This window comes from Chelonia mydas, chromosome 11 (assembly GCF_015237465.2).
Source record: "Chelonia mydas isolate rCheMyd1 chromosome 11, rCheMyd1.pri.v2, whole genome shotgun sequence".
Lineage (NCBI taxonomy): Eukaryota > Metazoa > Chordata > Testudines > Cheloniidae > Chelonia > Chelonia mydas.
Genome location: NC_051251.2, coordinates 10,570,489 through 10,583,628, shown reverse-complemented (window position 1 = coordinate 10,583,628; position 13,140 = coordinate 10,570,489). Strand labels below are relative to the sequence as shown.

At 43.8% G+C, this 13,140-nt stretch overlaps 1 protein-coding gene across 6 annotated transcripts in view; it reads left to right on the top strand.

Moving 5' to 3' along the window:
• Window positions 1-13,140, top strand: part of SEMA5B (semaphorin 5B) — a 354,318-nt gene that overhangs the window by 207,045 nt on the left and 134,133 nt on the right. For all 6 annotated transcript variants that reach the window (XM_007071886.4, XM_037912502.2, XM_043525271.1 and 3 more), the window contains one exon: window positions 11,896-11,941. In XM_007071886.4, coding sequence (XP_007071948.2) covers window positions 11,896-11,941 — 46 coding nt within the window. The remainder of the gene's footprint in view (window positions 1-11,895; window positions 11,942-13,140) is intronic.

The window sequence follows — 13,140 nt, the reverse complement described above, 5'->3', positions numbered from 1 at the left end:
CTGAGTCTCTTGGGTGGTATTTCCTACGGCACCTACTTTCCACAGTACTGCCTGGCTGTGTCTCTGCAGGGGATCCTGTTGGCACCGTGGGAATATCAGCAGACCTGGGATCTAGTCCCCAGATCCTTACAGAGGAGGGCAGAGAAGACAGGAGTTCCAGCTTCCGGCCTTGCATTCCTAAACAATGTGGCTTCTAGCAAAATGCCAAAGCAAGGTGTTAGGACTTGTCTCACACCTCAGTCTGTATCTTGTTTTTACCTTGTCTGCTGTACCCAGTTCTGGTAACTAGTATATTATTTGACAGGTTTCAGAGTGGCAGCCGTGTTAGTCTGAATCCGCCAAAAGAACAGGAGGACTTGTGGCACCTTAGAGACTAACAAATTTATTAGAGCATAAGCTTTCGTGGGCTACAGCCCACTTCATCGGATGCATAGAATGGAACATAAAGTAAGACGATATATATATACATACAGATAAGTTGGAAGTTGCCGTACAAACTGTGAGAGGCTAATTAGTTAAGATGAGCTATTATCAGCAAGAGAAAAAAACTTTTGTAGTGATAATCAAGATGGCCCTTTTAGACAGTTGACAAGAAGGTGTGAAAAGAAAAGGAGTACTTGTGGCACCTTAAGTACTCCTTTTCTTTTTGCTGATACAGACTAACAGGGCTGCTACTCTGAAAGAAGGTGTGAGGATGCTTAACTTAGGGAAATAGATTCAATATGTGTAATGACCCAGCCACTCCCAGTCTCTATTCAAACCCAAGTTAATGGTATCTAGTTTGCATATTAATTCAAGCTCAGCAGTTTCTCGTTGGAGTCTGTTTTTGAAGCTTTTCTGTTGCACTACTTACCTTTAGTGCTTTTGGTATGATGTCCATCTGTTTGCATTTGGAAAGGAAAATGATGTCTGTCTGTATTTGTACTGGACACTACTGTGCTAATAAGCGATGATCACATAAACACCACCCTATACTGGAAACCTACTGACCGCTGTACTTACCTACATGCCTCCAGCTTCCATCCGGGACATACCACACAATCCATTGTCTACAGCCAAGCTCTACGATACAACTGCATTTGCCCCAATCCCTCAGACAGAGACAAACACCTACAAGATCTCTATCAAGCATTCTCAAAACTACGATACTCACCTGCTGAAGTGAAAAAACAGATTGACAGAGCCAGAAGAGTACCCAGAAGTCACCTGCTACGGGACAGGCCCAGCAAAGAAAATAACAGAACGCCACTAGCCATCACCTTCAGCCCCCAACTAAAACCTCTCCAGCGCATCATCAGAGATTTACAACCTATCCTGAGAAATGATCCCTCACTCTTACAGATCTTGGGAGACAGACCAGTCCTCGCTTACAGACAGCCCCCCAGCCTGAAGCAAATACTCTCCAGCAACCACACACCACACAACAAAAACACTAAGCCAAGAACCTATCCTTGCAACAAAGCTCGATGCCAACTCTGTCCACATATTTATTCAAGTGACACCATCATAGGACCTAATCACATTAGCCACGCCATCAGGGGCTCGTTCACCTGCACATCTACCAATGTGATATATGCCATCATGTGCCAGCAATGCCCCTCTGCCATGTACATTGGCCAAACTGGACAGTTTCTATGCAAAAGAATAAATGGACACAAATCTGACATCAGGAATCATAACATTCAAAAACCGGTAGGAGAACACTTCAGCCTCTCTGGCCACTCGGTAAAAGATTTAAGGGTGGCAATTTTGCAACAGAAAAGCTTCAAAAACAGACTCCAGTAAGAAACGGCTGAGCTTGAATTAATATGCAAACTAGATACCATTAACTTGGGTTTGAATAGAGACTGGGAGTGGCTGGGTCATTACACATATTGAATCTATTTTCCTTAGTTAAGTATCCTCACACCTTCTTTTCAACTGTCTAAATGGGCCATCTTGATTATCACTACAAAAGTTTTTTTCTCCTGCTGATAATAGCTCATCTTAACTAATTAGCGTCTCACAATTTGTATGGCAACTTCCAACATCTATCCATCCATCCATCCATCTAATCTTCTTACTATATGCTCCGTTCTGTGCATCCGATGAAGTGGGCTGTAGCCCACGAAAGCTTATGCTCTAATAAATTTGTTAGTCTTTAAGGTGCCACAAATACGCCTGTTCTTCTTTTAGAATATTATTGTAGCACCTTGGAGCCCCTTTCATGGTCCAGGACCCCACTATGCCAGGTGTTGTACAAATACAGAAAATTCCTTCCCAAAGTTACATTGATATATCTGAAGTCTCTAGTTTCTCAGATCACGTGTCAGGATGCTTATAAGCCAGGGCTGGCTTTACACTTCCCTCATCTAGGACAATCAGTCTGTATCAGTGGGTTGGGTGGTCCCAAAAGGAGAGAATGTGGAAGTGGAGAGATAGAGGGGTGTCATTCCTCCCCCCACAAACCATGCTTTTAATTGTGAATTAACATTATCTGCCTCTGTGCGTCCCAACTAACCACCAGCACTGGAAAAATTTGTGGCTTTGCAGTCTTCAGTAGAGGTCATTCTGAAGCACAGCTGAGTTACTCTGGTTTTAGAGAAAGACGGTAAATACAGGTGAAAATGAACTACCACATTTAAAAGTAATGGAAGCCTGACTCTCCTTTCTCTGGCACCATTTTAAACTGGTATAACACCACTGACTCTGCTCGAGCTGCTCCTGATTTATAGCGGCGGAAGTGAGCTCTGGATCAGGATTTCTTTTCATTAGAAGGAAGATTTATTTTAATCAATAGGCATCGTGCTGACAGACTTGGTGCCTGAAAAGAGAGAGGGCTTTGCAGAGAGCAGAGTACACATCTGTTTGTAGACTGGTGTGCCTGAAAGTATATTGTAAAATACTTATAAACCCTCTAGAGGAGACCTCGGCTTTTGTTCCAGATCATGTTAAATGGCGTCTCATTAGAAATGCCCAGTTTCTCTTTCAGCCGCATGGGCTCAGTGCTTTGGAGACAACGCACTTTACCCTCCATACAATTCTTTCAAGTTAAGGCAGTTTTGGAGGAAGAATGTGGTACCGTGTTACAAAGTTCAGCCAGGGTGCGTTTGGCCAAATGAGGTGGCTACTCAGTAAGCAGATTTGACTGTGGAATGTTGTTGGAAGGAGAATGAAGTGGATATGTTTTTTCCACTCTTTAAGATGCATCAAGACTGTTCCCTTTCTGTAACAGCTCATGCGATGTGGTGGTAGGCACGAGGAGCATGTAGTCATTTTCAGGCCAGCCAATTAATAAATACTTTTATCTGTGGGATTTGTACTACAGTGAAGCTCTAAGAAACCTTCAAATAAACAGGTATTTAGGTCCAGATTGTGGAGAGCATTCTTGTTCAGAAAAGTACTTAAGCATGTGCCTAAATTCCATTCATGTGAATAGGATATAAGCATGAGTTTATAGTTAAGCATGTGCTTAAGTGCTTTCATGAATTGGGGACTTAGAGAAAAAGCATGATCTTACTACGAATATATACATTGTCTTGCACGATGGGACCCCAGTCTTGGTTGAGGCTTCTGGGTGCTACCGTAATACAAGAAATAAGAATTGGGGGATTTTTAGAAACGCACGTGTCCCAGTGAAATCAATAGGGGCATTTTGAGGTACCTTTTTAAAGTACCCTTTTAAATAGGGGCCTTAAATTGCAGTTCTACCCTTAAAAGTGACTGTGTAAAAATGGTGCCTTCTTACTCAGCAGATATTCTCCCTGGGCATATTCAGAGTCACATTTGCTGAATATAGTGAGTAAAATAAATTTTTGCTGCATTTTCCTCCTGTTAGCCCTGCAGGGCCAACACAGCTAAGAGCAACTGAGCTGGATTCTATCCCTTCTTGTGCATCACCAACAGAATTGTTAGATTCAATCGGTTACAATTGTGTAAAGCCACTAAAAGCCAAAGAATTGAACAGGCATCACTGAGGGCGTAATCTGGCCAGCAGAATTTCTATTACTGATGATGATATGCGAGAAGAAAAGAACTCAGTTTGATCTCAGATGCCATGTTGAGTTTGTTGGGTGAGAAATAAGAAAAAATATCTTTGTATTTGTAAATGGGGCCCATTTTTCTCCATGGAGAGATGACAAACATACAGGACTCCATTCTTACGGAGTTGTGTTTGCAGGACAGAGGTATACATTAAAGTACTCCTGCGGGAATTCTGCACCACTGCGCATGTGCATATTTCATGTGCCGTGCATATTTTTTATTTTTCTTGCAGAAAATAGTTTCTGCTGAAAAATTGCTGCAGTTCCGCCTTTGCCCACCAGAGGGCGCTGTGGTGCTAGAATAGAGCAGTGGCTCCTGGCAAGCTCCAGCCAGGATAGGGAAGAGAAAGAGCCTATCTTCTTCACAGCGCCTGTTGGGCCAGGTCAGGAGACAGGGAATATGGGGAGACAGATAGTGTGGGGCTGCTGGGGTTCACAGAGAGGGGCTCATAAGGGCTAGTCAGGGAGGACAGACTAGGGCAGGGACTGAATGGGAGTGGAGGCGCAGGGCCATGGTGGGAGGGAGGTGCAGGGCCACATGGGAAGAGGGGGAGGTGTGCAGGAGGGAAGGGGGATGGCTGAGTAGGGGCACAGAGACATAAGGACAGGCGCAGATGTGCCTGACTGAATGGGAGAGGCTTGGGGTCAGCCAGGGTCTGCACGGGGATGCTCCTTAACAATCTCTCCCCACCTTCCAAAAAAACCTGTTCCATGCTTTCCCCACCAATACCCAACAACCCTTCAAGTTTATACCCAGGCTCCTTCCCAGCAATTACTTCCCTCTTTCTCAGTTCCTCCATGACCCTGACTCCCCCAAGCCTTTGCACTGCTTGTGAGTGGTGTGGGAAATATGGTTCCGTACTGTAGTTGAAATTAATTATTACTCAGAGTTCTGTATTGATATGCTTAGTAAGGAATATATTTGTCTAAAAACATTTCCTGAATCTTTTTTGTTGTCTGTATTGTTACAGACATACTTGCTGACAGGTATTTTGAAATAAATTACCAAAATAATTGAAACTGGTGTGATGATATTGTGTTATTTTGACAAATAATATATGCAGAATTTTGAAATATTCTATGCAGAATTTTTAATTTTTTGGTGCAGAATTCCACCAGGAGTAACATTAGTATGAAGAGTCGAGAAGATAATTGTGTGAACTTTTTAGTATCCTTGACTGATGGAGGGTTGTGTGCCACCTGACCACAGCTCACAGCTGATGCATATGCTTGTCTTTAAACAGACTCTGTTCTTTCTGCAGCTCTTTTGGGCTCAGGGAAAGCCATCTCCTTTGAATATGCATCTTCCTTTAAGTTTTTGGCTGAATCTGTTCCACTGTGAAAAAAAAATCTAATATTAAAAGTTTATCCCTCAGTCAAACCACCCCGTGCTTCACAGGACTAAAACAAGGAGCTGGAATCTGTGTTATAAGACTTCCAAAATCAATGCATTTAAATAGCATGCTTAACAACAGGAAACCAGCTCCGAGCCAGTTATCATGAGAACTCCTTCCTCGGGGTGTTATAAGACTTCAGGCCCTGTGACATGCTTTAACACCTTCAGGAGCAGGATTATTTCATGATACTTGCACACTGGAGCTGCATTATTATTTTTGTTAAATTAGCATGTGCTTTCCTAAGGGATCCAAGAAAAATCAGCTGTTGCATCAAAATTCCAGTCTGAGCAAGTCCATAGGTGTGTGTAACCCTAGTGCCATGGGTCTGTGAAACAGAGCTCATTGCAGGGCGTAATATTTGTTAAAAGGCTTTTCTACACAGTGTGGCAATGTGCACTACAACAATGTGATTTCTAAGTGCACTAACTTGTTGCGCGCTAACTTGTCTGTGTAGACTCTGCTGGTTTTCACTAAATTTCCCTAGCATGCTTTAACATAATGCTGTTTGAAACAGCACTGCAGTAAAGTGCACTGGGGAACTTTTAGTGTGCATGCAGCCTCCTGATGCAGATCAGTTAGTGCACAACGTCTCAGTGTGCTTCTGGAATCACACCTCTGTAGTGCACACTGCTGCACAGTTTAGACAGGCCCTAAGTCTGTAGCTGTTGAGAAACAGTTTAATAACAGCGGCAAAGAGTCCTGTGGCACCTTATAGACTAACAGACTTATTGGAGCATAAGCTTTCGTGGGTGAATACCCACTTCGTCCGATGCATGTCGTGGAAATTTCCAGAGGCAGGCATAAATATGCAAGCAAGAATCAGGCTAGGGATAACTAGGTTAGTTCAGTCAGGGAGGATGAGGCCCTCTTCTAGCAGTTGAGGTGTGAACACCAAGGGAGGAGAAACTGCTTTTGTAGTTGGCGAGCCATTCACAGTCTTTGTTTAATCCTGAGCTGATGGTGTCAAATTTGCAAATGAACTGAAGCTCAGCAGTTTCTCTTTGAAGTCTGGTCCTGAAGTTTTTTTGCTGCAGGATGGCTACCTTTAAATCTGCTATTGTGTGTCCAGGGAGATTGAAATGTTCTCCTACAGGGTTTTGTATATTGCCATTCCTAATATCTGTGTGTCCATTTATCCTTTTATGCAGGGACTGTCCAATTTGGCTGATGTACATAGCAGAGGGGCATTGCTGGCACATGATGGTATACATTACATTGGTGGACATGCAGGTGAATGAACCGGTGATGGTATGGCTGATCTGGTTAGGTCCTGTGATGGTGTCACTGGTGTAGATATGTGGGCAGAGTTGGCATCAAGGTTTGTTGCATGGATTGGTTCCTGAGTTAGTTACTATGGTGCGGTGTGTAGTTGCTGGTGAGAATATGCTTCAGGTTGGTGGGTTGTCTGTGGGCGAGGACTGGCCTGCCTCTCAAGGCCTGTGAAAGTGAGGGATTGTTGTCCAGGATGGGTTGTAGATCACTGATGATGCATTGGAGAGGTTTTAGCTGAGGACTGTATGTGATGGCCAGTGGAGTTCTCTTGGTTTCTTTCTTGGGCTTGACTTGCAGCAGGGGGCTTCTGGGTACACCTCTGGCTCTGTTGATCTGTTTCTTTATTTCCTTATGTGTGGGTATCGTAGTTTTGAGAATGCTTGGTGAAGATCTTGTAGGTGTTGGTCTCTGTCTGAGGGGTTGGAGCAAATGCTACCTTACCTCAGCGCTTCGCTGTAGACAATGGATCCTGTGGTGTGTCTGGGATGGAAGCTGGAGGCATGAAGGTAGGCATAGCGGTCAGTGGGTGTTCGGTATAGTGTGATGTTAACGTGACCGTCACTTATTTGCACCATGGTGTCTAGGAAGTGGACTTCCCATGTAGATTGGTCCAGGCTGAGGTTGATGGTGGGGTGGAAACTATTGAAATCGTGGTGAAATTCTTCCAGGGTTTCCTTCCCATGTGTCCAGATGATGATGATGTCATCAGTGTAGAGTAGGTAGAGAAGGGGTGTGAGTGGACGAGAGCTGAGGAAGCGTTGTTCCAGGTCAGCCATAAAAATGTTGGCATATTGTGGGGCCATGTAGGTGCCCATAGCAGTGCCACTGGTCTGGAGGTATATATTGTCATCAAATTTGAAATAATTGTGCGTGAGGATAAAGTCACAGAGCTCAGCAACCAGTTGTGCTGTGGTATCATCAGGGGTACTGTTCCTGACAACTTGTGTTCCATCTGTGTGTGGGATGTGTAGAGAGCCTCTACAGCCATGGTGGCTAGGATGGTGTTTTCTGGAGGATCACCAATGCATTGTAGTTTTCTCAGGACATCAGTGGTGTCATGGAGATAGCTGGGAGTGCTGGTGGCGTAGGGTCTGAGTAGAGAGTCCACATATCTGGACAGTCCTTCAGTGAGAGTCCCAATGCCCGGGATGATGGGGCGTCCAGGATTTCTGGGTTTGTGGATCTTGGGTGGTAGTAGAATAACCCCGGTCGGGACTTTAAGGGTATGTTGATTTGTTCCTGTGTTAGTATAGGGAGTGTCCTGAGTAGATGGTGCAGTTTCTTAGTGTATTCCTCAGTGGGTTCTGAGGAAAGTGGCCTGTAGAATTTGGTATTGGAGAGTTGTCTGGCGGCCTCCTTTTGGTAGTCAGACCTGTTCATGATGACAACAGCACTTCCTTTATCAGCCTCTTTGATTATAATGTCAGGGTTGTTTCTGAGGCTGTGGATGGCATTGCGTTCTGCACGACTTAGGTTATGAGGCAAGTGATGTTGTTTTTCCTCTCTTTCTGCCTGTACACGTCGGCGGAAGCATCCTATGTATAGATCCAGACTGTCATTTCAACTCTCGGGAGGAGTCCATGTGGAGTTCTCCTTCTTGTCCTGTTGGTGGGAAGGTATCTGTGCATCAGTGTGCTTTTCAGTGTTATCTTGAAAGTATTCTTTGAGTCGGAGACGGCGAAAGTAGGCTTCCAGGTCACCGCAGAACTGTATCATGTTTGTGGGGGTGGCAGGGCAGAAAGAGAGTCCCCGAGATAGGACAGACTGTTCTGCCAGGCTGAGCGGGTAGCTGGATAGATTGACGATATTGCTGGGTGAGTTAGGGTTACCACTGTTGTGGCCCCATGTGGGAGGTAGGATTTTAGACAGCTTACAGTCCTTTTTCCTTTGTAGAGAGGTGAAGTGTTTAATGTAGATCTCCTGTCTTATTTTAGTAAAGTCCGTTTGTATGGAAGGTTGGTTATTTATGAGAGTCTCCAGGTTGGAGAGCTCTTTTTTGATGTTTTCCTGTTTGCTGTATAGGATGCTGATCAGGTGGTTCCTCAGTTTCTTTGATAGTGTGTGTCATAATCTTTCACTGTGGTCTGTGCAGTATGTAGATAGCAATGGATTTTTAACCTTCATCCATTTGGTATGATGTCCATCGGTTTGCATTTGGAAAGGAGTTCTTGCTTGCTTATTTATACGTGCCTCTGGAAATTTCCACTGCATGCATCCGACAAAGTGGGTATTCACCCACGAAAGCTTATGCTCCAATACGTTTGTTAGTCTATAAGGTGCCACAGGACTCTTTGCCGCTTTTACAGATCCAGACTAACACGACTACCCCTCTGAATTTAATAACTGAGTACATGGAAGGTTATACAGCTGTAAGAGAAGGGAAGGATGTTTTCAGTGTACAAAAGAACTGCTGGATTTGGGGAGATGCTCTTAAGTGAGAACTTGGAAAGATACATTGGACACATTTTGCTAATAATAATAATACCTAGTTCTTTTCATCAGTAAGTGAATAGATTTATATATAATATATATATAATATATCAGAGGGATAAATACCAGAGAGGGAGAGGAATTATTTAAACTCAGTACCAATGTGGACACAAGAACAAATGGATATAAACTGGCCACTAGGAAATTTAGATTAGAAATTAGACGAAGGTTTCTAACCATCAGAGGAGTGAAGTTTTGGAATAGCCTTCCGAGGGAAGTAGTGGGGGCAAAAGATCTATCTTGCTTTAAGATTAAACTCGATAAGTTTATGGAGGAGATGGTATGATGGGATAACATGGCTTTGGTAATTAAATATTCATGGTAAATAGGCCCAATGGCCTGTGATGGGTTTTAGATGGGGTAAGATCCAAGTTACCCGGGAAAGAATTTTCTGTAGTATCTGGCTGATGAATCTTGCCCATATGCTCAGGGTTTAGCTGATCGCCATATTTGGGGTCGGGAAGGAATTTTCCTCCAGGGCAGATTGGAAGGCCCTGGAGGTTTTTCGCCTTCCTCTGTAGCATGGGGCACGGATCACTTGCTGGAGGATTCTCTGCTCCTTGAGGTCTTTAAACTACAATTTGAGGACTTCAATAGCACAGATATAGGTGTGAGGTTTTTTTGTGGGAGTGGTGGGTGAAATTCTGTGGCCTGCGTTGTGCAGGAGGTCAGACTAGATGATCATAATGGTCCCTTCTGACCTAAATATCTATGAATCTATGAATCTATAAGATTTGAGTAGATTTTAAAGATCAGTACAAAGGAGGTCAGTATCATTATCCCTATGCTACAGATTGGGAAACTGAGGCAGAGGGAGGGAAGTGGCTTCCCCAAGATCACTCAACAAGCCAGTGGCAGAGCTGGGACTAGAACCCAAGTCTCCTGAATCCCAGTCTCGTGCTCTGTTAGGCCACACTGCCTAAATACTTCTCAGGAAATCATTCATTTAGTATAGTCTGTGACTTGCTTTGATAGGGATCATTGCAGAGTCTCATGCTCCTCTATATCGGTTATTCCTGTGCAGGTGAGTGGAAGGGACCATTGTGATCCTCTAATCTGACCTCCTGTATAACACAGGCCATACAACTTCCCCAAAATAAATGACATGTATTTTAGAAAAACATCCAATCCTTGATTTAAAAATTGTCAATGGGAGAATCTGTCACAACCCTTGATAAATTGTTCCAATGGTTAATTAGCATGTCAAAAAGTTGTGCCTCATTTGCAGTCCGAATTTGTCTAGCTTCAGCTTCCAGCTACTAGATCATGCTATATCTTTCTTTCTTTATTATATTATTGTATTTATGAATGTACTATATTTAATGTATTCATTAGACTTGGGTGGAAATGTGAATGCATTAAGTCAAGGTTATTAAGCATAAAAACCTACACAACACAAATGATTACAGAAAAAAGGAAACAATCTGTCAATATTTCTTTTAGGTCTGCACAGATCATGAGTGTGTTGTGGGGATGCCTAGGCCCTTTGTCTCCCATAGCCATCTGGCCATCCCCTTGCCCCCTTTAGCCCTTGACAGCAAGAACTGTCATGTCAGAACCTGTCTCCACTGCCTCTGACCCAGAATCCTCTTTGCTTGGGAAGATTCTACATCATGGCTCGGGTGTGAGGGCTTGGGGAGTTGCTGCACAGACCACAGGTTCAGGCCACAGTCCCTTGCACTGATTTCGCTGCAAGTTTTGTGTGTGTGGAGAACGCCTAGCGGAATGCAGCTGCCCTTTTCCCTGCTTTCCGTGTTCTTCTGAGCCCAGGTCTGCAGATTCCATCTCATCCCCTCTCCCAGAAGCAAATAGGAGTATAGCAGCATTGGCCTTGGGCTAGCTGAAGATTTTGAATCAGGCCCCTAGTCGTTAAGGTTTCTTTGTACATCTCCATTACAGGCTTTGGAAAGTTTGGCTACAAATTGGCTCAGAGTTTTGTTACAAAGTTCATGAAAAGACAGGCAAAGGGAGGTTATTGTACTGCTGTGCTTGCCAGTGCTGAGGCCTCAGCAGGAGCATCATGTCCAGTTTTGGGCGCCACACGTTCAGAAAGATGTGGACAAATTGGAGAGAATCCAGAGGAGAAATGATAAGGTTTAGAGAAAAAGACCTATGAGGAAATGTTAAAACAAAAACCCTGGATATATTTTGTCTTGAGAAAAGTGTTGAGGGGGACCTGATAACTCTTCAGATATGTTAAGAGCTGTTATAAAGAGGATGGGGATCAATTGTTCATGTCCACTGAAGGTAGGACAAGAAGTAATCGGCTTACTCTGCAGCAAGGGAGATTGAGGTTAAAGATTAAGAAAATCTTTCTGACTATAAGGACTGTGAAGCACTGGAATAGGCTTCCAAGAGAGGTTGTGGAATCCACATCATTAGAGGTTTTTAAAAACAGTTTGGACAAACTGTTGTCAGGGATGGTTTAGTTGGTCCTGCCTTAGTGCCAGGGCCTGGACTAGATGACCTTTAGAGGCCCCGTCCAGCCCTACATTTCTGTGAAACAAGAGGCACCATTTTAGCATTTCCTTTTGTTATTTTGGTGGATCACGTGGACACTTTTCTTGGAAAGGCTCACTGCCTGTATAAATGCATGACCATACCTTTTAGCCAAAAGTATACAACTTTCCCTCGCTTTCTTCTCTCCCGCCCTTCCTTTTTTAAAAAGTTCTCTTTAATCTAACAACTTTTTTTTCTTCTTCTTTCTCCTGCAGGAACTACCTCTTCAGACTTAGTCTACACAATGTTTCTCTTATCCAGGTACGTATGTTCATTTTTTACCCAGTCGTTTTGCTTGACTCGTTAAGATGAACGTGCCTGGAATCGCTTGGTGTATGTTGTCAATATGCTTCCAGAGTGGCAGAGGGAAGAATTAGACTTCGTTCTCTCTGAGAAGATATTGCTAAAGGGAAGGGCATTCCAGTGCTTGGCCATTTGGATAGCACTTCCTTGCTCTTCATTCTTGTGTTTTTGGTGGTGATGGGATGCGTGGGTGCTGAAAACATGGCATCTTAAAGAAACAAAACAGGTAGTATGACTGATAGCTGGTGCAGCGTAAATAAAACCATACAAAGAAATCCTTGGCTTTCCTTAGTGCAGAGGTCAGCAGCTGGAAGGGATGGCTTTAACAGTTCTTGTCCATCACCGCTCCCTGCTTTTGCTGTGCCCCTGGGGAGCATGGAATGCTGAGGAGCTAAATGTGTTACTAAAAACAGGATAGGCCTTGCAGGCATTCAAAGGTACAGCTGGTTGTAAATGTGTGTCACCCAGCACGCAATGGTAGAGGAGGTGGCTCGTCTGCACTGGACTGAAAAGGCTTACAAACAGCCAATGGGATGAGCAAGAGTTTCCCCCTCCAGCTTGAATCTGGAACTGAAAGGTGCAGCAAAATTTATTATTTAATTGTTAATTAATTAAAAGTAACAGAGTGTCTGTCAATAACAAATATGCTGGGGTATAGATTGTTGTTTTCTGTAAGCACTGAAAGATGTGCCTTGCTCTTGTTAGATCAAAATGAGGGCACCTACTCCCAAAGACTTTAGAATCCAAGGCCTCATGGCATCTCACTCTATGCAGGTGCCTGAATGATGCCATGTTGACTTCCAAGGGGCCCTTGCCCATGCAGAGTCAGGCTAAAATGCTCTGACCAATGGGCAGTATTCAGCATGGCTGGGCAAAGCACCTGCCATACCCTGTTTCCTTGCATGCGAGTCTTTTGACAGGAAGAGTGGATGGAGGGCAGCATAGATATTTAGCATAGATATTTAGCAGTCATACACTTCATTCACATGCATCTTCCTTTTTTATTCTATGAAGTACAAGTGACAGTGGAACGAACTCTAAAAGTTGACCTCATCTAACAGAACTTTCCCTTTCAAGGATGGTAGGTTACGTGTGCCAGAAAAATTCCAACGGGATATAGAAGAGATGGGAGCCTACTGGTGGTGGTGAAATAGTGT